The following is a 24,298-nucleotide window of genomic DNA, read 5'->3' as shown; positions in this document are numbered from 1 at the left end:
GAACCCAAAGAGGACTTTGGTGAGGGCAGAGAGGAGACTGGAGGTGCAGCGGGGCTTTGTTTAGGCTGCTCAGCCTCCCTGGCTAACAGCTGGTATGTGGGGTAGCACAGCCAACACTTTTTCTGCCCGTCCTGCAGCCTCCTGTCAGCCCCAGAGCTTCAATACTAGTTGTGTATTTTTTTGGTACAGTATTTTTGATTTTTGGAGAGGAGTATTTTGAAGAGAGAGTATGGTAGAGAGGGCATTTATGTGATTTTCACTTTTGCTTGTGGGGCACTGGAACTTAAACCACACACATAACTGGGGAGTCACTTGCAGTCCGGAACAGGTTGGCAAATGCTAATATTAGTTCTCACCATCAGAGTTTATTGTGTGCGAACAAGTTAGTTTAATCTACAAATTTTTTTATGTAGAAACAATTTTTTATTATTCTTATTAGTTGTTGTAGTTGCAGCAGCAGTGATTAACACCTTTCTGCCCAACTAGTAATATAAAATATATACAATATTAAAAACAACAATATGGATAAAAACAATGGTTGAAGCAGAACAAAGCTGTTACCGGGGGGAAGCGGAATGAAATTTAAAGCCCATCAAAAATCAGGCAGAGATTTTACTAATGGCATGCCAAAATGTTCCGCTGTGTTTTCATCGAACATTGCGCATTGATTGATGAGAAAAGGAACTGTGTCTGAGAACTTTCAAATAGGAGAGAAATGTTTACTGGAAAGAAAAATAGACATAAGAACATAAGAAGAGCCTGCTGGATTAGGCCAAAGGGGGTTCATTCTGTTCTCACAAGGGCAAAATCAAATGCTCCAATGGGAAACCAGCAAGTTGGATTTGAGTGTAAGAGCAACTCTCCCCTCCTGTGGTTTCCAGCAACTGGTATTCAGAATCATTGCTGCCTCCAACTGCGGAGGCACAAAGCCCAGCCATCGTGGCTAGTAGCCATCGATAGCCCTCTCCTCCATGAATTGGTCTAATCCTCTTTTTAAGCCATCTGGGTTGGCGTCCTCACTACCTGCTGTGAGAGTGAGTTCCATAGTAAAACCATGCACTGCGTCCTCTGCAACCTGACAACAATGGAGTCTGCTCAGAACCTCACACCCACCGAAACACTCAAGGAATTCTCAGGTACCCTGACAAATAGACGAGGTAAATGGAAGACCCTTTCGTAGGAGAAGCAAACTTCCACGAAACCATGCTGGTTTTCAGAGCCATCTTTTCCATAGGGCTTAGTGGTGCGTCATGCCAGGGCGCTGGCCTCTCAGGGGTGTCCCAGCAAGTGGGGGAGCTGCGTGGCTTTGACGGTAGCCTCCCCTTTCCCTGCATGCCCTCCAGCTGCACCCCACCAACCTTAAGGCTGGCGAGCATGCAGCTTCCCTCCCAAGCCTCCTTGGGAGGAGAGAGATCCCCGCAGAGGCTTGGGAAGCTTGGGAGGGAAGCTGCACGCCCGCCAGCCATATGGTTGGCGGGGCACAGCTTCCATCCTAAGCCTCTATGGGGATCGCTCTCCTCCTGAGGAGGCTTGGGAGGGGCGCAACTTCACTCCCAAGCCTCTGCGGGGATCGCTGTCTCGCAGACGCATGGGGGAGAGTTGCACCCCCCCCCCATGGCTGGCAGTGCGCAGCTACGGCCACCCCAACACTATCTGTGGTAATTTAGGGGCACTGGGCAGATATTTGCACCCCGGCACCACATTTGCTAAAGATGGCCCTGCTAGTTTTATTCCTTCTAAGGCTTGGTAAATATAGGGCCAACTGACCTCCTTAGCGAGGAAGGCCTACAATTGGGACTCCTGTGAGGAGGTTTCTAGGTGAGGAAGGGCGCCTGAGGTGACTGTGGCGGTCTGGTGAAAGGGCAGCCTCCTTGCCCCAAACCCCTTTCCGAGTTTCTGTTCTGACAGTCCCAACATTGTTTGTTGCTGGAGGCAAACCGATAGGTACAGAAGGCAAATTGTAGAGGAGGGGAGTTCTTCTTCTGGGAGGCGAGGTATGCATTTAAGGGCTTGCACTTTCTCTCTCAGGAGTATAATTTTGCGGGAATGTGTTGCCAGGACAGCAGGCACCTCACGCCCGCCTGATTTCCATAATCCCTAACAGAAGCCCCTTTCAGAGTTAAGGAGGCATTAGCACATAAATGCTCCATTTGAGGTCGAGTGAGCCTCAGAAGTGTCAGCGTTTTCCAGGGCCTGTGGCCAAGAAAAGCGTGTCAGGGCTGGAGCCGGGCCCTGTGCACGTGCGGGCCCTGGGTTTCGGCTCCAAAGGCAGCGCCTTTAATCTGAGAAACATTGCAGGACACGCTGTGCGCCACTTGGCAGTGAATTCTCCCAAGACAACTTGTCTCTCTTCAGGTGGCTTTTAATGCTTGATACAATCACTCCTGCAATTTTGAGTGATTTTAAAGAGCTTTATCTTGGGATAATTGGAGCTGTGTGGAAACAGGGCCTTTCTGCGTCATTTTTTCCCTCAGAGCTTTTTCTCTGTCTTTCCCCCTCCTCCTTTCCCATGTAATTCAACAACAAGGCATGGAATCCAGGCTCCAGTTGTAATTAGAAAGGTGGTGGGAAGGTGTGTTCCTCGTTGAGAGCTGTGCTCTTGGACCTAAAAGCACTGTGACTTAGGAGCAAAACCTCCCCCAGTGGTGGTATAGTGGTTAGAGTGTTAGACTTGGACCTGGGAGACCAGGGTTCAAATCCCCACTGGGCCATGGAGCTCCCAGGTGACCTTGAGCCATTCATTCACTCTCAGCCTAACCTACCTCACAGAGTTGTTATGAGGATTAAATGGAGCAGAGGAGAACTATGTAGGCCACCTTGCGCTCCCTGGGGGAAAGGTGAGGAATAAATAAATAAATGGGCTTATAATTCGGAGATTCTCATCATTTCCCCTATTTCCAGTGTGCAGGTACTGAGTGTCATAGACATCCCCACCCAGGTACAAGAGGAAAGTATCAGCCGGTTCGAGGAAAACACCAAAGTTTGCAGAAGTAGAGGAATGTTCAGCAGTGGGAAGGGAGAGCTCAGCAACAGCCCCATGCTCTGTAGCCTCTGAATTTGGACTTACTGTTGGGGATGGGCCAGGGAGGTGGGGACAGACCAAAAACCGTAAGAGGAATGTAAGAAGTTTCCTGATATTGGGTCAGGCCATTGGGTCCATCTAGCTCAGTATTGGGGTCTCCCCCAGCCCTCCCTTGTGTCATGGCCCTGTCAAGCAAGGAAAGTTGAGAGTGAATAATTAACTCTTTGTTGTCAAAAGTACACTTACAAGTTCAGAAAAGGCATGCCCATCAGTCCTGTGTTTCTCAGCTGCTCCCATGTGTGAACCCAATGAAGCAGTGAACCCAACGGAGAGCTGTGCACAGGCAGGTGAAAACTACACCTGCGTGTAACCTGTTTCCTCCTCCCACTTCAGTCCTCCTGGTCCAGGGAGACAGTGGAGCAAGATAGGTGGGGACACGAGGAGGAGGAGGTGTGGAAGCCCGTGACTCTACATCAGCCTGACCTGCCTCTCCCTCCTGCCTCACCTGTTCTTCACTCTCCAATCCTGCAGCTTCTCTTGCCTCTCACTCTCATCTCCTGGTTGTCACAGGCTCCCCCAGTTCACTGATTCCTTCTTCCAAGTCAGTCTCCAATCCCACCTCTCCCCCCACCCAGTCCCTAACTCCTCAGTGTCCAGCCAGTCCCTGGCCCCTGGAGATGCTGAAGATTGAACCTGGGACCCCCCCTTTTGGCCCTAAAGCAGGTGTACTGCTTCCAAGCTTCCCATGTTGCTTATGGGAGTGAATATATCTTCGTACTACAGTCATAGTTCAGGAGACTGTTTGTATTCTTTGTGAGATAAAGGGAGAATAGAAAGGGGAGGGGGAATTCGGTGAAGAGGCTCTTCTCTTGGGGTGTGGGCAGGGCGTTCACTTTCTGCTTCAGTTTGGCTACTGTTTTTTCTGTCACACCCACAGATGTGGCCTTTTTTGAGGGGGCGTGGCCTGGGAGAGTTCTGGGGGCCAGATAGTGTGCCCTACAGGGCCACATTCAGTCCTGTAGGCCTGGCATTCTACACCAATTTTGACTAGTGCTGTTGGTGATCTGGAACAGGACCAGGAAGTGGCATGTGCCCTAGAGAGTGTCCTGAGGGCCACACAGAGAGCTCTGCAGGGCCATATTCAGCCTGCATGTCTGAGGCTCCCAACTCCCATGAAGGGTACCATTTTATGTGCACTTGCAGAGTCCTCCGATTATCTGCCCCAGGCTTCTTGCAGCTGTCTAAACTCAGGTTCCGATTTTCCCTTCCCTCCTTCCGCATCGGCTCTGTCGTGCATTATGCCTTGAAGGCCTGCATTGGCACAGGAAGCACAGCCAAGAGAGCCAAAAACCTGCCATTCTCCTCACTTGGGCTTTTTCTAGGAATGCAGATTTCATTAAAGAGCACAGCCAATTATGTGAAAGTGAAAACTTCACTGCCGCTTCCTTCACCCCTCATAAGCCTTGCGAGTTTGAATGGCTGCCAGCGAGGCAGATGGAGTAAGTTACATTGGTACCAGTCCCTAAGAAGGAGGAAAAGAGGCCCTGCTATTGATCCCTGCAAAATATGTTGCCATTTCAACATGGCAAGATGTGGGAGGTGTGAAGGAGTCTTTGCTCCTTCTCTTGCATCGGTTCAATTTAAAAGTGAGCATGCAAAAAAGAGAGAGAGAGAGAGAGAGAGAGAGAGAGAGAGAGAGAGAGAGAGAGAGAGGAAGAATTCAGTCTCTTTACTGAAGCAAAAAGAACTGATTTGTGTTGAAGCACGTATATTGGCACCCAAAGCAGTGCTGGCACACCCACCCCCAAAACCGGGGAGCCTTTTTCAGCTTGAGGGCCACATTCTCCTCACGGGCAACTTTCTGGGGGCCACAGACCAGTGGAGGGTATGCTAGAAGTAGATGCGCGCTCTCTCTCTCCACAATCTCAATTTCATCAAGGCAAGTGAGAGTTATTATCGTAGATCAAGGACACATCCAGCCACGTAAAATCACCAGCAGAGGCCACAAAGCAAGGCCAGGGAAGGCTGTGGCTCAGGTGTGTGTGGCCTAAGCAGTCTCAAGGGCCTGAGATTCTTCCACTCCTGTAGTGGATTATCTTGATGAATTCTGAGCTGAATTTTGTAATTGTGGGCTCTTTACGCTGGCCCCCAAAACCTACAAAACTGCAGCACGATGCAGTGAAACAATAGGACCCCCCAAAACATGGAAGTGCACAGCAGTCACTATTATTGTATATTAAATTTTTATACCGCCCTTTTTCTGTAGATCTCATAATGTTTGGGCTGCTGCATAAGCAGGTCAGCACTGCTGTGCTCCGAGTCTTGCTTGTCCTCGATGTTCTAGGTCGATAGGCCACAACAACTGAGTGGCCCCCGAATAAGGAGTCCCAGACTTCAGGCAGTGTTCTGTTGCCTACACTGGTGTAAATCCATGTAGTTCCTCTTCACAGAAGTTGCTCCGTAACTGTATGGAGTGCACCTTTCATTTTTCCCTTCGAGACTGGTTGATATTTTGTGGGTTGGTAGGGGGAGAGGTCTTCCCTGTGCAACATGAATTTACCCATGGAAATCCTCTGGATTTTGCATTTTAAATATCGGGCACTGCCTTTTTAAGTGAACTGATGTGTTGCACACTTCTTGGTCAAATCAGAGAGCATAATAATATTTTGGATGTTTCAATTCTTTGAAATTTATGTTACAGAACATGGGCTTAAAAATGTACCATATGCATTAAAATACACATTTTCTGATTAAATATGTTTAGAGATGCATAAACATATTGAGTAAAATATGTACTAAATATTATTTTGTATTAAAATGCATATTTAAATATGTGTGCCATATTTTTATTTTTTTAATGGCAGAATGGGTTGAAAACAGAATGTAGCAGTATTATGGATAAACACATGTGAAATTGATATGGGATTGCATCTGATGTTAGTCATACCCAGAGAAATGGACCTATGTTGGTCATGGCCATTAATTTCATTTGGTCTCCTTGTGACTATGGCTAACATTGGATATAGCAGATTGGCTGCAAATAGATGGATACCACCATCAATATTATGACCTTTCTCAAACCATTTTTGGAATGATTTTCTTTTCATTTTTTTAGTGCAAAACTGCCCTGGAGAGTAGAGGGTGGCAACATCTCAGGCTCTTGCCTGTCAGTGCTGTTCATAGGCTGCTTCTGCTGCAGCCTTGCAGAATTGCCTTTGTGTTCAGAACTCAACCATGGAGAGGAAATATATATGTCTGGACTGAACATAGCAAGAGCACTTTCAGATTGCCCCCAACACCCTAAAAATGTTCCACCTGACTTCACCGTTATTTTTCAACAAAAAACTGTACTACTGTCTAAAAGTTGATTGGCTCGTTGATCTAAACTCGTTGATCGGCTCACTTGTTCAACCTAATTCTTTATTTGTAGATCGACAGGACAGAAACAGCTGTGAACAACCTCAATCCAGCCTTCTCCAAGAAGTTTGTCATAGATTATCGCTTTGAGGAGGTTCAGAAGCTGAAATTTGCCTTGTTTGACCAAGACAAGTCAAGCATGCAGCTGTACGAACATGACTTCTTGGGAGAATTTTCCTGCACCCTGGGAACAGTGAGTGTTACTACCTGCTTAGTAGAGTCCCTAAGTTTCTGCTTCCAAAGTATTGCCGGTCATTGGCAAATTGTTGCTAGTTCTTCAGGCAGTGAAAGAGATTAGAAGGCAGGACAGCGAACAGGAGCTTAAGCAGGACCCTCCTGAATTAGATCATAGCTCTGTCTGCTTTCCCCTTGATGGAAAGCCCGCATCAAGACATTAAAGGTAATAGCGCTCCACTGTTGCTTATTCCCATCTATTCTAGTTTACTACCATTGTATGTGAATGTTCTGTTTCACTATCAAGCCTATTCTCCATTTAATAGACCAATCATCTGTGCACTGATTTATCTAATGCTTTAAAAAAAACTCACCTAAGCTGGTGACCATTAGAACATCTCGTTGCCTAAATTACGTGCTCTGTAGAGCAGTGCCAGTCGTTGTTTACCGTGTCAATATCTGAACCGCTAGGTGACCCCCCCCTCCCCAAAAAGCCTCTGTAGGCATCTTCCAAACAATTCCCCAAACAGTTATGAGGTTGCCTTTCAGATATAGGCAACTTCACAAAGCAATTTACACTTAACATTACAGCAAAACATCAGGGCAGCATTGAAACTAGGTGGTTAGACTAAAGAACTAAGAATTAGGATGGTGGGGGAAAATCTGCCCCACAGAAAGTGTGACGAATTTGTCAGCCTTGCATAACCATGGGAAGAATTGCATTTCAGGAACAAATGTCCCAAGAACCATAGAGAAGCCATTTTGGGGTGACTGTGGTTTCTTGCTCTCAGTCATCTCTTGGATCCTCTTTCTTTTCTTCTTCTTCTTTCTCTCCTCTAGATGAAGATTCTTTCCATCAGCTGCTCCAGTTAAAGCTAGTGATGCAAAGGGAGACCGGCACTCACAACAGGCCCCACTTTGAGTGCAGATCCCAGCTGGCTTTCTGTGAGCCCCACTCAGCCGCTCAGTACTTAGCAGGAAGCCTGCTGGAATGTCCTCAAAGTCTTCTCCTGGGCCCAGCTTTTTATCCAAAGGCACGAGCAGCCCATGAATAGCCTTGGGAAGGAGCTGCCTGAATAGCGTCTGAGAATGCCATTCTCTCTCTCTCTCTCTTTAATTTCACTTTTACGTCAGGCTTCTGCTAGCTTAGTTTGGCTAGACTGTTGCAATGCACCTGATGAACCCTGCGGTTAGATTGAATGGAAAGACTCCTTCTCTTTGTCACCCCCTAGCAACCTCGCTGGCCACGTCAACTTGAAAACCAAGGAGATAAATCCCTTGGTTTTAGGCATGAGGTGCATGCATGCTGAGATCAGGAACACAAGTCAGGTCCGCCTGCTGAGCCGCTCTCTGCAAATGCCCTCTCCTGTTGTGCTTCCGTCTCTTTCTCTCCTCAGCAGTGCTGAGTGTTTTCCGCAGGTCCAAGGCAGGATGTGAGCAAATATGAAATGTCACCATTCAGCACGTTGTGCAAGTGCATGTTTGAACAGGGATCTTAACTCTGTCCAGTATTGGGTTTTTGGTTTTAGTTTGTTTTGGGGTGAATATTTTTTATTTCATTTTATAATATGTATAAAATGGAGAGAACAGTTATAACAACAGATGGAAATTAAAATAGGAAAAACAAACTATAAAATAGGCACGTAGAATGAGTAGTGTCACACATGGGTCCAAGTAGAGAATATTAGCGTTATCTGATTATCAGCATTATTCCAGATCTGTCCAGGCCTGTGACAAGGGTTGCCTTGAAAATGATGGTTCTGTTGTATATGTAAAAAGGAATGCCAAATCATATAAAACGTATCTGGAGCTTCTGGTCCCTGTCAGAATCTCAAATTATGCATTCTTTTCTCCATTTTGGCTAGATTCCAGAATGAGTGGTACCAAGCGCCCAGTGTAAGGTTTTGGGCTGTTTTCCAATGAGTTTGCAGTTAATGTTCCAAATGCCAAGATAATAAATGAGGCCGATTCTTTTGGCAAGTTGGCATCATCAAAAACATTAATTTTGGGCAACAAACAATAGTTTCTTTAGTAATTTGTCAAAATTAGTATCTGTCAAAATTAAATCCCTCAAAGCTTGCAACAACTTAACATTGCCACCATAAATAATAATGACTACATCCAGGATTGTACTCTGTCGGATCATTGCTACAGGCCTCCCTTTGTTTTCTGTTCTTCTCCCTTAGATTGTCTCAAGCAAGAAGATGACAAGAGCACTCCTCCTGGGGAACGGAAAGCCAGCTGGAAAAGGAATGATAATGGTATGGGGCACATGAAAGCAGGGGTATAAAGAGGGCAGGGACTTGGATTCTGAACTTAAATCCCAGTTTGTTTTAAGCTCTTGGTTTTTTAATGACTGCTGTGGGAGCCACCCCGGCTGGTCACTTCACTCCCCAAGATCTACACACTCCCCGCCCCAAGAACACACACACACACACATAGTGCACTTTTTAAAAAAATAATATTTATTCAAATTTTAAAGGTTACAAAAAATAAAAAAATAAAAAATAAAAAATAAAAATAAAAAAGACAGAAAAAATACAATCAGTTTAAAAAAAGAAAGAACAAATCGAACCTTTACATAGCTTTCTTTCCTTTACTTATTTCCTTGACCTCCTCACACCTCCCTTTTTTGTATTCTAATTCAAATTATTGTTTCAGCAAATCCTTCCAACCTTGTTTTTATCTTAATAATTTGTCTTAATATACTATAATTTTACATTCTCTCTTTCACCAATTTTTACTTAATCCTTTATGTCCTTTCTGCCAAAACCACATAATTTTCTTTTTCCAACATCTTTCTAACAATCCTTAATTTTACAATATTTTTGAAGTTAACTTTAAATTTTTTCCAATCTTCTTCCACCAACTCTTCTCCTTGGTCCTGGATTCTGCCAGTCATCTCTTTTTTTAAAAAAATAAATAAATATTTATTTGTTTTTCCAAATACAAAAAAAAAGACATACACCAAAAACAGTACACCGAATAAAAACAAAAAATCCAGTTTTCAGACTCATTTTTACAGAACCTTCTTTCTTGACCTCCTCACGCCTCCCTTTTTGTGTTCCTCTTTGTCCAATCAGATACAGCAAATCCTTACCCTTCTTCAAAACTCATTTCTAATTATTATAATCACTTCTATTATGTCTCCATCTTTCCTCTTATAATTGAACACCTTTAACATATTATTTACTTTGACATAATATAACCTTATTTTTTCACCCTTTTTCTATTACATTTTTTGCATATTTTTTAACACTGTACCACTGATGCCATATTATTTCATATCCAACATCATTTTAGCATTCATACACTTTACAATGTTTCTGCAGATAATTCTTAAACTTCTTCCAGTCCTCTTCCACCGCTTCTTCTCCCAGGTCTCGGATTCTGCCAGTCATTTCCGCCAATTCCATATAGTCTATTACTTGTATCTGCCATTCTTCCAAGGTGGGCAAATCTTGTGTCTTCCAGTACTTTGCAATGAGTATTCTTGCTGCTGTTGTTGCATACATAAAAAACGTTCTATCTTTCTTTAACACGTTCTATCTTTCTTTAAATTGTTTCCAATTTTGATTTTTCCACCTGAAAACCAATTTTCTTGTCCAAGTTATAAACCTCCCTTATTTGATAATAATGAAGCCAATCTCGTACTTTATTTTTTAGTTTGTCAAAGCTCTGCAGTTTTAATCTATCTCCTCATAGTGCACTTTTCTAAGGAACTGGAGTAAAAGGTTGCTCCAGTAGAATTGATCTGACCTCTGAAAAGAACATAGAACTGAAAGAAGTGGCAAATGGAGCCACTCTTCCAGATTCTTTCTTCAGCTCTTTATACTTTTCAAGAGAGAGAGAAAGTTAACCAGCCTCTCATTTAAAACAAATTCCTCTTCCTTCCTTCTGTTTTACCCTATTTTTTATTAGAAGAGCAAAAACAACAACCAAAGGGACCAGAGCAGCCAAACTTCCAAGTCGTGATTCATTCATTTCCATAGCAAAGCTTAAGCAGAAATTTCAGTGCGTGCTTAAACCTCTCACCCTGGAAACAAAGCTTCACTTGGACTGGGTGGCATCCAGGTTTTTAAAAAATGTTCAGACTTATGTCCATATGAAACTATTTGCATAAAAATGCATATGTCATGCACTCCTTTATTTCTTCTGCAAATTTGTGCGCAGTCTGCAAACCCATAAGCGACATGCAAGATAAATCAGAATAAAAGGTTTGGTTTATGGGGATGAGTAGTGTTAGTGGTAAGAGGAACAGGGCTTACTACTTAGCAACAGGTTTCTTAGCAACAGTTTTTCCTCTCTTGCACACTTGTGCACACAGAGCAGTGCCTTTCCCATTGTAGACATGTCTGGCTAGTTTTGCAAATGAAAGGAAGTGATACTGGCTTGCATTAAAAGCGCGCGCACACCTCCCTCCAATCCTTCTCATCTATAATTATCAATTGGAATGAACTGTTTGCTGCACTCTTGATGCCTATACATTATCATGATATATCAAATGCACCATGAGCCATGCTGTGCATATTAGCTCACTGGTCCTTACGTTGCAGCCTCGGGTTCACTGTTGCTGCTTCCAGCTATGCTTTCAATGCCTTCAACCACTGTAAACCCACTACATATTGGTGTGTGTGTGGTTGCATTCCAAGGAGTGCGTCTGAAGCCAAAACTGAGTATAGTCAAAACCCATTTGGTTCAATGGCAAGTGGAATTGCCAAAGTCATTTTTCCTGGAACCATTTTTCCCTTTCCACCCACTTTCTGCGCCTTTTAATTTTTTAAAAAATGTTTTGCCACATGCGGAAAGCTGAATGTGCAGAAGTTAAATGTGCATAAGTTGTGGACTTATTGTATGATTCCATATTGGAAACAGGAGAGAGAAATGGCAAAGAGCCAGATGTTTTTGAAGGGTTTTTTCCAACTTACATTTTAAATGTAACCTGAAAAGTGGCTCCCTCTACAATGGAAACCCACAAATTCTGTGCATGTTTCTTATCCCAGGAACCTTGTTCCTGCTGAGCAAAGTGGAATCTAAAGCAAACAATGGCGTTGCTTGAATTGCCTTCACTGCAGTAATCTTGGTGTATTGTCACCAGCTTGCTGAGATGCGTGGGCAGAGGAGGCTGGTCTATGAGGTCACATGGGGAATTGCCCTAAACAACCTCAGTCTGCCCACAGCCAGTCCCTGGATACCTGCCTCCTTCCTTGCAACCAGTCCAAGCTGGAGCTAAACAAGAACAATCGCACAAATTGCCCATGAATATATGGGAGAACATAAGAAGGTGCCTTCTACCAAATCAGACCATTGGTGGTCTGTTCATGGTACTGTTCGCAGTGACTGGCACTGGTTCTCTGGGGTTGCAGACAGATGCTTCTCCTAACCTTACCTGGGGGGATGCAAAGGGGTCAACTTGGGCCCTTCTGCATGCAAAACAGATGCCCTGTCACTGAGGATTCTCTAGCTGTGATTCCTGCATTGCAGGGGATCAGTCTAGATGGCCCTTGGGGTCCCTTCCAATTCCACGGTTCTATGATTTCATGCATGTTGACCAAGAAGGCACCCACCAGAGAATATTTTCATCTTGAAATGGAAAGAGCAGGAAGCTCAGTTGTTGTGCTTCCTGAGCTTTGATGTATGCAATTGTGCATACATTTTTCTAGTGCAGGAGAAGCCACACTACGAAAGGAAGAGCTTGGATAGGATTGGCCCAGCACACTTCGTTGCTTGAGGCAAAGGGCAAGATCACACACACAAACACATTCCACACACAAAAGCTAACTGGGCTAGCATTTGACTCTTCTTTCAGCACTGGTGATGGGACAGCGTCCAAGTGAGGACAGCAGGCTAGTTCAAGAGGGTGCATGCGGTCCACACAAACTCTGCCTTCCAAGCCCTCACTGCCACTCAGGATGTGCCACCTGAGGCAGCTGTCGCACTCAGCCCAATGGTAAGGCTGGCCCTGAGTTTGGCTGCTAAATCCCTGCATGGCAAAAATTGTGAGCAGGAATCCACATAATTAAGGCCCCATTAATATTGTCTGTCCAACAGAGATAGGAAAACAGGCGTCGTCCAGCTCCTTCAAATTAAAACAGCCAGATGGACCATCATTAAAATGGAGAAAAAATAAAAATATCGCTATTTCCTGTGTTACAGGCTGCTTTAAGCATACTCATTGATGTGGGTGGTCCCCCCCCCCCACCATAGGAACAAATATATATATATTTACATAGCGTGGCAAAATAGTTATAGGAGGAGATGCTGGACTAAATGGGCCACTGGCCTGATCCAGCAGGCTCATCTTATGTTCTTAGGAGCATTTGGCCATTCAGTTCCCACTGGTGTGGATGAGGTACATTGGATATCTGTACATGAAACTCAGAAATATCTAAAAGATGCCACACCAGCCCAGATTCTGATTAAAGTGGAGTGAGAAGGAAAAGGTATTGGCAGCAGGCTTCCGTGTGGAGGCACCCTCCAGCCCAGCACCCTGGAGAGAGATCTCTAAGGACTTCCTAGTTGTGAGACATTGACGCCCATTGATAAAATGTCTACCAGCTATCCTGGCCCATGAGTCAGGAGCCTGTGGCCCTGCAGATGTTGATGGACTGCAACTCCCTTCAGCCTCAGCCAGTGGACAGCAATGTTAAGAAATGTAGTCCAACAATATCTGGAGGGCATCAAGTTGGAGAAGGCTGTTCCTAGCACTCAAAACTGCCATGGAGAAAGAGGGTGAGCCTCTTCAGTTTGATGGGCTGGTGACAGCAGCTGCTTTATGATGCAAATTGCAGTCTCCCCTGATTTGGCTGCACCATGGTGGGCTTTCATCTCCCTCTGCTGATCAGGTGTGCTTGATTTTAATGCCATGGGATCTGCTGAAGGCATCTTCATCTGTGCTTGCCCTCCCCATGCACTCAACAATCAAGCAGGAAATGTATGCAAGGAAACTGACAGTGGATTTAGAGAGGGGAATGGTGTACCTTGAACACTCCGTGTTCAAAACTGGCTGCTCACAGGGCTGTTGTGAGAATAAAACAGGGAGGAAGAAAACTATCCACACCACTTTGAGCTCTTTTGGGGGAAAGGTGGGATATAAATGCAATGAACGAATAAATAAAATTGTTGTAAATGGTGCTTTGCGAGGAATTAAAAGGACAGGCCTCCAAGGGGCATACTAACTAGACACAGACCCAATATCTGTACCAGGCAGACTAGATTTTACAGGAAATGTGAGGGGCTTTTTTTTTTTTTTAAAAAAAGCAGGGATACAGCTGAGACCTACACAGAAGGCAGGAGGATGCAGCTGGGTCCCATTGGGCTGGTGGTTTGGTGCTGCTGTGCCAGGAGAAAAGGTGGAGTGGGGGGGGGGAGGTTTAACCGTTCGAGGGCAGCGAAATGGCAAACTCCCTGGAGACGCTCCATGCTGGAACGAGGCAGTGAGGCTGACCGACTGCCAGCACATGTAGGTGGCTCGAGTTGTGCATGAAGCAAGCGTCGCCGAGGCCAGCCGGATGAGACTGGCAAGGCAGCCCCCTCCTCCTCCAGTGCAGGATGCGCTTTCTGTGCTGGCAGCCGCTTGCCTCTGCTCAGAGGGAGCTGTCTTCCTCCCACAGAATGAGAAACATAGTCTTTCTTTCTCTGTGCCAGGGGAGAAGGGGAGCCTGAGGCCTGAATGTGGGCCCTCCTGGCCTTAACGGAGGCTCTTCCTCAGGCACTGCCCCTTCTCCCCAGCCCTGCCCTGCCCTCTTCCTGAGTGCTTTTCATAGAATCATAGAGTTGGAAGAGACCACAAGGGCCATCGAGTCCAACCCCCTGCCAAGCAGGAAACACCATCAGAGCACTCCTGACATATGGTTGTCAAGCCTCTGCTTAAAGACCTCCAAAGAAGGAGACTCTACCACACTCCTTGGCAGCAAATTCCACTGTCGAACAGCTCTTACTGTCAGGAAGTTCTTCCTAATGTTTAGGTGGAATCTTCTTTCTTGTAGTTTGGATCCATTGCTCTGTGTCCGCTTCTCTGGAGCAGCAGAAAACAACCTTTCTCCCTCCTCTATGTGACATCCTTTTATATATTTGAACATGGCTATCATATCACCCCTTAACCTCCTCTTCTTCAGGCTAAACATGCCCAGCTCCCTTAGCCGTTCCTCATAAGGCATCGTTTCCAGGCCTTTGACCATTTTGGTTGCCCTCCTCTGGACACGTTCCAGTTTGTCAGTGTCCTTCTTGAACTGTGGTGCCCAGAACTGGACACAGTACTCCAGGTGAGGTCTGACCAGAGCAGAATACAGTGGCACTATTACTTCCCTTGATCTAGATGCTATACTCCTATTGATGCAGCCCAGAATTGCATTGGCTTTTTTAGCTGCCGCGTCACACTGTTGGCTCATGTCAAGTTTGTGGTCAACCAAGACTCCTAGATCCTTTTCACATGTACTGCTCTCAAGCCAGGTGTCACCCATCTTGTATTTGTGCCTCTCATTTTTTTTGCCCAAGTGCAATACTTTACATTTCTCCCTGTTAAAATTCATCGTTTGTTTTGGCCCAGTTCTCTAATCTGTCAAGGTCGTTTTGAAATGTGATCCTGTCCTCTGGGGTGTTAGCCACCCCTCCCAGTTTGGTGTCATCTGCAAACTTGATCAGGATGCCCTTGAGTCCATCATCCAAGTCGTTGATAAAGATGTTGAATAAGACCGGGCCCAAGACAGAACCCTGTGGCACGTCCAGCTTTTGCCCAGCTGGACTGTGTGCTTGATCTGGGGATGATGCTTCTTGCCTGCCTGGATGGAGAACGTGTGTGTGTGTGTTCACATAGAAACCTGTGAATTTTGTGTGTCCGGAACACAGAGCCGCAGCTATTGCTCTCCCCATTTTTGCCACTTCCATAAACCTGGAAGAGGAAAGTGACACTCTTTCCCACTTTCCTCTCTTGACTCCATGTGCTTTTCCAAGGTGCTTTTCCTGCACTGCAGGGGATTGGACTCCATGTCCCTTGGGGTCCCTTCCAACTCTACAAGTCTTCTATTATCTCACATTTTTTCACTTTGCGGTTGGACCTGTGTTCCCAGAATTCTGTGCTCTAGCCTAGGCTAAATCTACTGAATTCCTGGACCAGAAATGCCAGTGATGGAAGCTATAATCCAGAACATGTGGAGGGCACCTGGTTTGATGAAATCCGTGTTGCTGGGCCCACAGACCTTATTCAGTTGAGAATAAGGCTCCTGTGTGGAAAAATTAAAATGCTGGACTCAACCTCTGTTCTGGCTGCAAGCACTGACATCCAGCCATTGTGCTCAGGAGGAGAGAGAGAGAGAGAAAGAGTATGATAACATTTGCAAAAAAGAAAAAGAAAAAGCAGCCTTGGCATCATCTTCTCTTCCACCCACAGTGCCTGGAACCGCCTCTCACTCCTATGTTCCTTTCAGCACCTGTTCATGCAAAATAAACCCCAAAGCAGAGCAGCCGCAGGGAGGCCAGTGACAGACATCTCTCAGCACCAGGCTCTGAGACAGGGATCCCCACTCGTTGCACATGGGCACCCTATTGCTCTGATTAGCAGAGCTTCTGGCTGGAGGATGGAACTGCAGGCAGTTCAAACCAGGATGCTCAACACTAGATCACAGTCCCGGGAATCTGGTGACTCTGGAAAGCCAGTCCCATGCCATTGACAGCAAGGCAGTTGGGCAACCCTGTTGCTCAACTTCAAAGCTACGTACATTTGGATTTTTGAGCAAGTGCTGCGGTCGCTTCTCTGCTGGCTCTCCTGGACCAGCCTGCCAAAGATGCAGAAAGCACACACACACAGTGCGCTTTCCCAAGAGATAGGGGTAAAAGCTGGACCGCATAGAAACATAGAATTGCAACTACAGAATCCTTGACAGATGGTCATCCAATCCCCATTTAAAGACCTCCAATGAAGGAGAGTCCTCCACCTTCTGAGGGAGTCTGTTCCATTGTCAAACAGCTCTTACTGATGGAAGGACGTTCCTAATGTTTAATCGAAATCCCCTTTCTTGCCATTTGAATCCATTTGTTGGGGTCCTACCCTCTGGAGTGCCAGAAAACAATCTTGCTCCATCTTCCATGGGACAGCTCTTTAGATATTTAAAGTTGACCATCACATCACTGCTCAGTCTTCTCTTCTCCAGGCTTAACATCCCCATCTCTCTCAGCCGTTCCTCAAAGGGGACCTTGAGGTCCTTGATCATCTTGGTCACCTTGCTCTGCATGCATCAGTAGAAGACCAAGTTAAGATTCAAGGAGTCTGTAGACTTAGTCCTATCATATACTCCGGCCCCTTGCAGCTTTGCTTTTTCACTTCGGGGCCTGCATCCACATGACACTAATGAGGAAAGAAGAGGCGCAATTAACCAACTCGTCTTGTGCTCTCTCCACCAACAAAGGCTCAGTCTGACTCACTGCTTTTTATTCAGATCATGCTGGAGAGTAAACAGCAGCCCAAAGGGAAGAGCTATTTCCAGTTGTGGTCAATGTCATTCCCCCCCTAAGCAAGATCTGAGTGGGGGGACCAGAGGAGAGACACCCCCACTGACATGAGCAGCTGCAAGGGGGGGAGCAGTTGCCCCTCCTTGGATAATCACCAGGTCCCCAGTTTTCTTTCTTTCTTTTTTAAAAGTGCATTTCTAACATTTGTAGACCCTAAGGAAGCAAAATGTGCAAGTGCTATTTTCTTTCTCTCTTTTTTCAGAATCTACCCTCCAGATGTTTTGGACAATAGTTGGCATCAGCCTTTGCCAACATGGCCAATGGTTAGGGCTGATGGGAATTCTAATCCAAAGTGTCTGCAGGGCACCAGTTTGTTCTGTTCCATTTCTCCTGCCATCCAGTTTTCCAGGGTTTTTCTGCAGCAGTCTGCCAGCATCCTGTGGACACTGAGCAAACTCACTCCACCTTAGACTGTTTTTGGATTCCCAACCCCCCCAAAAGTGTTTTTCCCCCCTTTCAAATAAAATAGGTTTTAGCTTTGGTTCCCTCAATCCTGTCAGATACCTCTCTGCTCTGTATGGCTGTTGTTGTTTTTGCTACATAGGCGGCAGCAGCACTCACACCTGAACATTGGGAGTAGATGGAATGATTATTTAATTAAAGCATTTCCACCATGCTCTTCAGCCAGAAAAAAGAGACACTCAGAGCAGCTTGCAAATTCCAGTGATAAGACAGTCCCTATCCTCAGATTTAGAACCTAAAACATATGACACGAAAAGAAAAGGGATTGGGAGGGAGGAGGAAAGAAAAAAACTCAGGCATGATTTCTTGGTTACAAAGATCCTATGATGAGCAGCTGGAATGGGGGGAATTATAAGGAACAGAAGAGCCAAAGTGTGCTGGTATTTCAGCAGAGCAAATGGAGTTCTGCCATCCCATCCCTCTCCCTTCCCTGTAGCTGTGTTTTTCCACAAGCTATGTTTTTCTTCATCTTTGGGGGCTCAAACATATAATGTGTGAAGAATGACTGGAATTTTCTCTTGTCTTCCAGATAGCAGCTCAAGAGCTGTCAGACAACCGTGTGATCACTCTTAGCATGGCAGGCAGGAAGCTGGATAAAAAGGTGCGTGTTTGGGGTCCTGCTTCTCCCCCCACCCAAATATAGATGCAACATGTAGCCATGTTGTAGGTGATGCTACAAATGCTTGTTTTGACATTGCACTGCACAGTGTTGAATGCAAGGCAGGAGCCTGGTCTTCCAGTGTTGTGCAGCAGAGACCACACACAGACACGAAAGGGCTTTTCAGCCAATGCTGAACAGCTGGCAACTGTGCTTGGGATGCAACAGAGGTAGGGGAAAGGAGTGTAGGAGCCAGCAATTTTAATAAGGCACACACATTCTCCCCTTACCCAGACCTGTTCATTTACCTTCTAACTGTCTACCCTGCCTGCATACCATGAGGTCTAGAAACTTGCCAAAGGAAATGGAAGCAAAGAGTGAAATAGCCTTTTCCTTTCTCTTGGAGGGCACAAATCCTCCTTTAGTTGATTAGCCTCTGGTTCCTACCCAGTTCTACTTTCAGTTGCCAGAAACAGCCTTTTATTTTCCTGAGCTTTACTGATGCAACTTTAATCCTGCTGACTGTTTTATGTTGCCGGTATGATTTCATAGCTTTTATTGTACATTTTTTTTAAAAAAAAAGGTATTTGCTTTTTAGGGTTTTATTTTTGTAAGCCTCCCTCAGATTGTGAGTGAAGGATGATATAAAAAAGACTTTGAATTAATGCATAAACGAAATAATCGGTCCCTGTACCAATAGAGATTCACACCCTGCATGGACTTCTGAGAAACCCCTGTGCATCTATAAATAAAGTATGTAAACGGACTGAAAACAAGCAGCCCTTGAAGAGGCAAAGCTCTGAAAGGCCTGTTGAAAGAGAGAGAGCCCTAGAACTCTGAGGAGAGACAGTTTGTTTTCAGGGTGGTGCGAGTCAAGGTCGATGGCTCCTTCCATAAGCGTACTGCCTGGTGCTTTTTTTGATCTGCATTGCATATTTTCTTCCTCTGAGATGCCTCTCCTCTTCATGTATTCCCCCACCCTCTAGTTCCCTAGGAATTATCTTGTGAATGCTCATCGGTTCAAGAACACATGTCCAACTGAAGGCTGCCTGGGATGGCATTGCAGTTTCCCACAGACAATAGTAGCAAAGGAAAAGGGTTTAATAGACCCTCTTGCCTGCTGCTCTTCTGTTCCTGACAGCAGCCTCCGTTGCTGCTTTTCAGCAGCTTAAACTCTAAGAGATTAGTCACGTTCTCTCTAGTATCATTTAGTTTGGGCCATGGCTGTTGGGGAGCCCTTTAAATACAGGACTGGTTCCAAGAGTTGGCCTGGTTGGGCATCTGCTGGGGTGTGTCCACACCCCAGTTGGGGAGCCCACTGACAAAACCCACTACAGTGAGGAGGTAGAGAGTGCAAGTCCAACCGCTACAGTCCCTGGCAACCCTACCAAAGTTGTTGAGGATTTGCATTCCGGTGTGAGCACCAAGAGACCGTTTTGAGCCAATAATATTTGTTGCTTTGGGGAAATCAGACCATCTGTGGATGCTACTGTTTACCCTGTGCTTAGATGTTTTAAGATTTACAGGCCTTCATTTCTTATTCATTCAAATTGTAGCACTGGGAGGACCCTGCAAGACACATTGGGTGCCTCTGATTTATAGCCTAAGGGGAAAGACTTCATCTCTCCTCCTAATGCTATGTTACCTGGTGCTGATTTGAGGCAGCTGAGCTGGGGTAATTGTATAACCTGTCATTATTTTTTCCTCTTTCATCCCCCTTGCAGGACTTGTTTGGAAAATCAGACCCATTTTTAGAGTTTTATAAACCAGGAGATGATGGGAAATGGATGCTAGTCCATAGGACAGAGGTAAGCAGGATCATCTGTTAGCATCAATGAACTCCCCCTTTGAGAGATGCAAATATCAGTGTTTTGCAGCAAGATCGCACTCTGTCCGTGTCCCATGCTGCCAAGGACCAGATATTTTGGGTGATGTTTTTGAACAAAGTGAAGCTGAGGTGTCCCCCAAACACCTCGAAAACCTTGAGTGGGTGTGTCTGTGTTGCAAGGGATAACAACTGGCTTTTGTGAATTTTAAAAGCAGTTTCAAGGCAGAACTGGGGAACCATTATCAACCAGAGGGCCACATTCTCTTCTGGGCAACATTCTGAGGGCCATGTGCCAGAGGTGGGTGGGGGGAGAGACCAAAAATAAGTGGAACATTGAATGTAAATGTTGTACTGTAGCCTAGTTTCTGCACACAAACACACTTCAGCCCTTGATAATGAACTAGCATCTAGTTCAAGGGCACCTTCCAGCCGAGCAAAATGTGGGGTACAGAGCAGGGCTGGTGGGGGATGTGGCTGGGGTGACTTCTGAGGGCCAGATAGGGAGGTTTGGATTGCCGCATTTGGCCCCTAGCTTGAGGTTCCCGTCCCCAATGCAGAATGAGTTGCATTGCAAAGGCAAAAAAGCAATATGGCCCAAGAAGAATTATGCAGCACTCTTCATACTGCAACAATTACATCTAAATGAATAATGTAGAAACCCATTTTCCAAATCCTTCTAAGGGGACATGGGGGAATCCAGCCATCCTCCTCCAGAGAATGGGGACTCTTTGCACTGGCTTTTGGTAACTGTGTCCAGGTAGTTATCTTGACTGTTTAAAAAAAACACTACATCACTAAAACATCAGCAATCAGTTCCTGGAGTGCCTCTCAAGTTTTGGGAGCTGCTGGAAAAGGCATAAATCATAAATGTTTTGGGAGTTTTTTGGTGAGAACTAGAGGTCTTTGCCTAGCATGGCCTAGCAGGACAGAATCCATGGGCTTCAGACCTTACAGCTGAACTGCTATTGTCATTAGTATTAACATTCCTGGCTGAATCCCTCCTGAGACTTTCCAGGACACATCTTGCTTTCAAGTGCCTTTGGGAGCAATGAAAAAAACCTCTGTCCTCAATTTTCAAAGTAAATGTCTTGGGTGCTCATTGACAGGCCCATTCAGATATTAGTTTTTGAATGCAGCAAAAACCTGGTTTGCCCACCCCTAAGCAAATTTTTCTCCCTCCAAGATCTCACTGATGTTGGTAGTGACAAAAAGAAAAAGACCCAAAGCAGACACAGTTCCTGTGTTGGACAGAGCAGGCAGAAAGCAGTTTCTTAAAAAATATAGCTCAGTTGGTAAACATTGAGACTCTTAATCTCAGGGGTGTGGGTTAGAGTCCCACACTGGGCAAAAGATTCCTGCATTGTAGGGGTTGGACTAGATGATCCTCGGGTCCCTTCCAACTTTACAGTTCTTTGATTCTACCCAAGCCCGAGCTTTTACAAACCACTGTGCCTTCCTCTTTTGCAGGCCAGAAAAGAGACAGACACTCTCCAAGGAGACAATTATCAATACATTTGTTTTCTTCTTCTGTGCCAATCCTAAATACATTACGCAGAAACCAGTGTCACTGATTTATGAGTTCCTTAATGTTGATTTTCCTTCTTATATGATCCTTGAAATATTAAAGAGCTCTTGGCATGAAGGCAGAAAATGGCTCATTTTGGATATAATGCACCATTTAGCATTACATAAGTGACCATAAACTAGCCTTGGGCTCACATATTCCCTGCTCCCCCTCCCCTTCTCTGGAGGGTCCACAAGGAAGAGATGGGAAGCTTTCACTTTCTGCAGGTTTTTGCTACATCTGAAATAGGGGTGGAGGAGGGAGGGAATCAGGTCGCCTTAAAGCACAGTTTCTTGACACAAGCCAGGACCAGCATTAGAAGTGTTGGACGGTGTGCGGTTCAGAAGTCCACTTTGCACCAGTGGTGGTGCAGGGAGGGACAGTGTTGTGTGGGAGAGCCCTATCCTTCCCAGTTGATTTGTGTTATTGTTGACTGACACATTGTGTGATTTTTCTCCCATGTTGGGTTGTAAGTGTGCATCCTTTGAGACTCCCACACAGTGCTCCAGTGTCTGACAGTTCTGCACAAGGAAGTCTCAGTCTTACATCGCAGTTTCTCTTTGATCCTTTCCACTCCTTTGCAGGGAAGCGTTTACAGTCATTTTAACATTAACACTTAATCCATGCTCTAACTGGCAATGCCTTGCTCTTGACAAGAGGCCAATCCTGCCTCACTCTTCAATGCAAAGCCGATCCTCTCTTACAGATGTGAGTTCAGAGACAAGGCTACCTTTTTTTACATCAAAAAGGCAATTATATTTGTAAATCATTTAGGCTTTGCAGATTGAATGGGGGGAGCATGTTGCAGTCATTGCAGGGGTAGGAATAGGGGAAGGTAGAATAAATGCATTTGTAAGTGAACCAATTTCTGGTACACATTTTGAATAACCCATGCTGGTGGGGTGGTAGTCTCCTCCACCTGATGAGAGGCAATAGGACAAAGCAAGGGTCCCAGGACTTGGGAGGAAGGCCCAGGAACTGCTGCTGCTTCCCACTGGCATCTATCACCTTGAGGCCGTTGCCTTGCTCTGCCCAATAGTAGGGCCGGCCCTGGTGTCTAGCTTGGCCCTTGGTGTGTTGGCCTTGATTGTGAAATGATCTCCCCCTGTGCTTCTCCCGTCTCCAAATTGCAGGTGATTAAATACACGCTGGATCCTGTGTGGAAGCCGTTCACTGTGCCTTTAATATCTCTGTGTGACGGAGACGTCGAAAGGCAGATAAAGGTACCAAGGGCCCAAGTCTCCCTCTGTTTCAGTGGTTGCCAACAGTTTGGGGTGCAGGAGGGCATTTTGGAATTTTGAGATAGTGCCGAAGGTACCAGTCATAGAATGGCTGCTTCCAGGCTTGTAAACTAGCAGAAAATGTTAGGTCTTTCTGTTTGAAAACCTTCCTTTGTTTCCAGACATTGTGAAGTTGGGTATGCACAGCATGTTCTGGTGATTATGAAATCATGGACTCCACTCCTCCACAGAGTAATTTACAACATTTTAAAAATCGTTTTCTTTTTCTTTTAAGGTCTTCAAATGGGAATTTCTTGGAAGTTTCTGGAAATAGCAATATTTGTTACCATAACCTTCATCTTTATCCATTAATTGGATCTGTTCCTCTGTAATTACTATTTCTAGACAGCATCTCATTATTTCTGACACCTAGTTCTAATTCTTGGAAAAAAATAAACGATCCCATTTCCGAGAAAGATGAGTTTCTTTGTCACAAAAAATGTGCAGCTCAATTTCAGGCTTCTTTAATGGGCAGCCCAGCAATAGGCAACATGAAGACACCTGTTTGCTTCTTTAAAGAAAACAAAAAACCCCACTCACTGCTCTGCTTCTCCCTTTTCTCCCACCAGATCATATGTCATGATTACGACAACGATGGAGGCCACGATTTCATCGGGGAGTTCCAGACTTCCGTTGCCAAGATGTGCGAAGCCCAAGATGCCTTTTCGGTAAGCTCTAGAGAACCACTTTGGATGTGAAGAATAGGAAAACGCTCTGGCCTGAAGCCATTGTAGCTGCAGGTAGGGCTGGGAGAGATTCCCTGCCTGAAACCTTGCAGAACTGTTACCAGTGTGGTGCAGTGGTTAAGAGTGGTAGTCTCGTAATCTGGGGCACCGGGTTCGTGTCTCCACTCCTCCACATGCAGCTGCTGGGTGACCTTGGGCTAGTCACACTTCTCTGAAGTCTCTCAGCCCCACTCACCTCACAGAGTGTTTGTTGTGGGGGAGGAAGAGAACGGAGAATGTTAGCCGCTTTGAGACTCCTTCGGGTAGTGATAAAGCAGGATATCAAATCCAAACTCTTCTTCTTCTTCTTCACTCAGTGTAGACAAGACTGAGCTAGACAGAAATTACAAGGCGGATTCTTAAATTCACCTTGCTAAGCAGATTTGGGGCTTGTCAGTCCCTGCATGGGAGACCACCTGAGAATTACATGTTGGGTTCTGTGATGTAAGAAACATGGCGGGATATATGTGTTGTAATAGTAGTAATAATAATAATAAGGACAATAGAAGAAGTCTCTTTATGCTGAGCCATTGGTCCACCTAGCACAGTAATGGCTCGTCTGGTAGTGGTTTTCTGATGTGTCAGCAGAGAGTCCTCTCCTAGAAGGACCGCCTCTCCCCATATAAACCAACCTGGATGCTGCCTTCATCATCCAAGGCCTTCCTTTGTGTACCTCCTCCCAGCCAGGCTGATGGAGGTGACCTTGCTCTCTCCCTGCTCAG

The 24,298-nt window shown here is 45.5% G+C and overlaps 1 protein-coding gene across 1 annotated transcript in view; it reads left to right on the top strand.

Moving 5' to 3' along the window:
- CPNE2 (copine 2) overlaps nucleotides 1-24,298 on the top strand; it is an 83,582-nt gene that overhangs the window by 37,827 nt on the left and 21,457 nt on the right. The window contains exons 3-8 of the mRNA XM_081872452.1: nucleotides 6,453-6,632; nucleotides 8,800-8,874; nucleotides 18,111-18,182; nucleotides 19,904-19,987; nucleotides 22,705-22,794; nucleotides 23,421-23,519. Coding sequence (XP_081728578.1) covers nucleotides 6,453-6,632; nucleotides 8,800-8,874; nucleotides 18,111-18,182; nucleotides 19,904-19,987; nucleotides 22,705-22,794; nucleotides 23,421-23,519 — 600 coding nt within the window. The remainder of the gene's footprint in view (nucleotides 1-6,452; nucleotides 6,633-8,799; nucleotides 8,875-18,110; nucleotides 18,183-19,903; nucleotides 19,988-22,704; nucleotides 22,795-23,420; nucleotides 23,520-24,298) is intronic.

The sequence above is a fragment of the Podarcis erhardii genome (assembly GCF_964252035.2).
Source record: "Podarcis erhardii genome assembly, chromosome: 7".
Taxonomy (NCBI): domain Eukaryota; kingdom Metazoa; phylum Chordata; class Lepidosauria; order Squamata; family Lacertidae; genus Podarcis; species Podarcis erhardii.
Note: the sequence above shows the minus strand (reverse complement) of the source record. Positions and strands in the feature narration are given on the sequence as shown.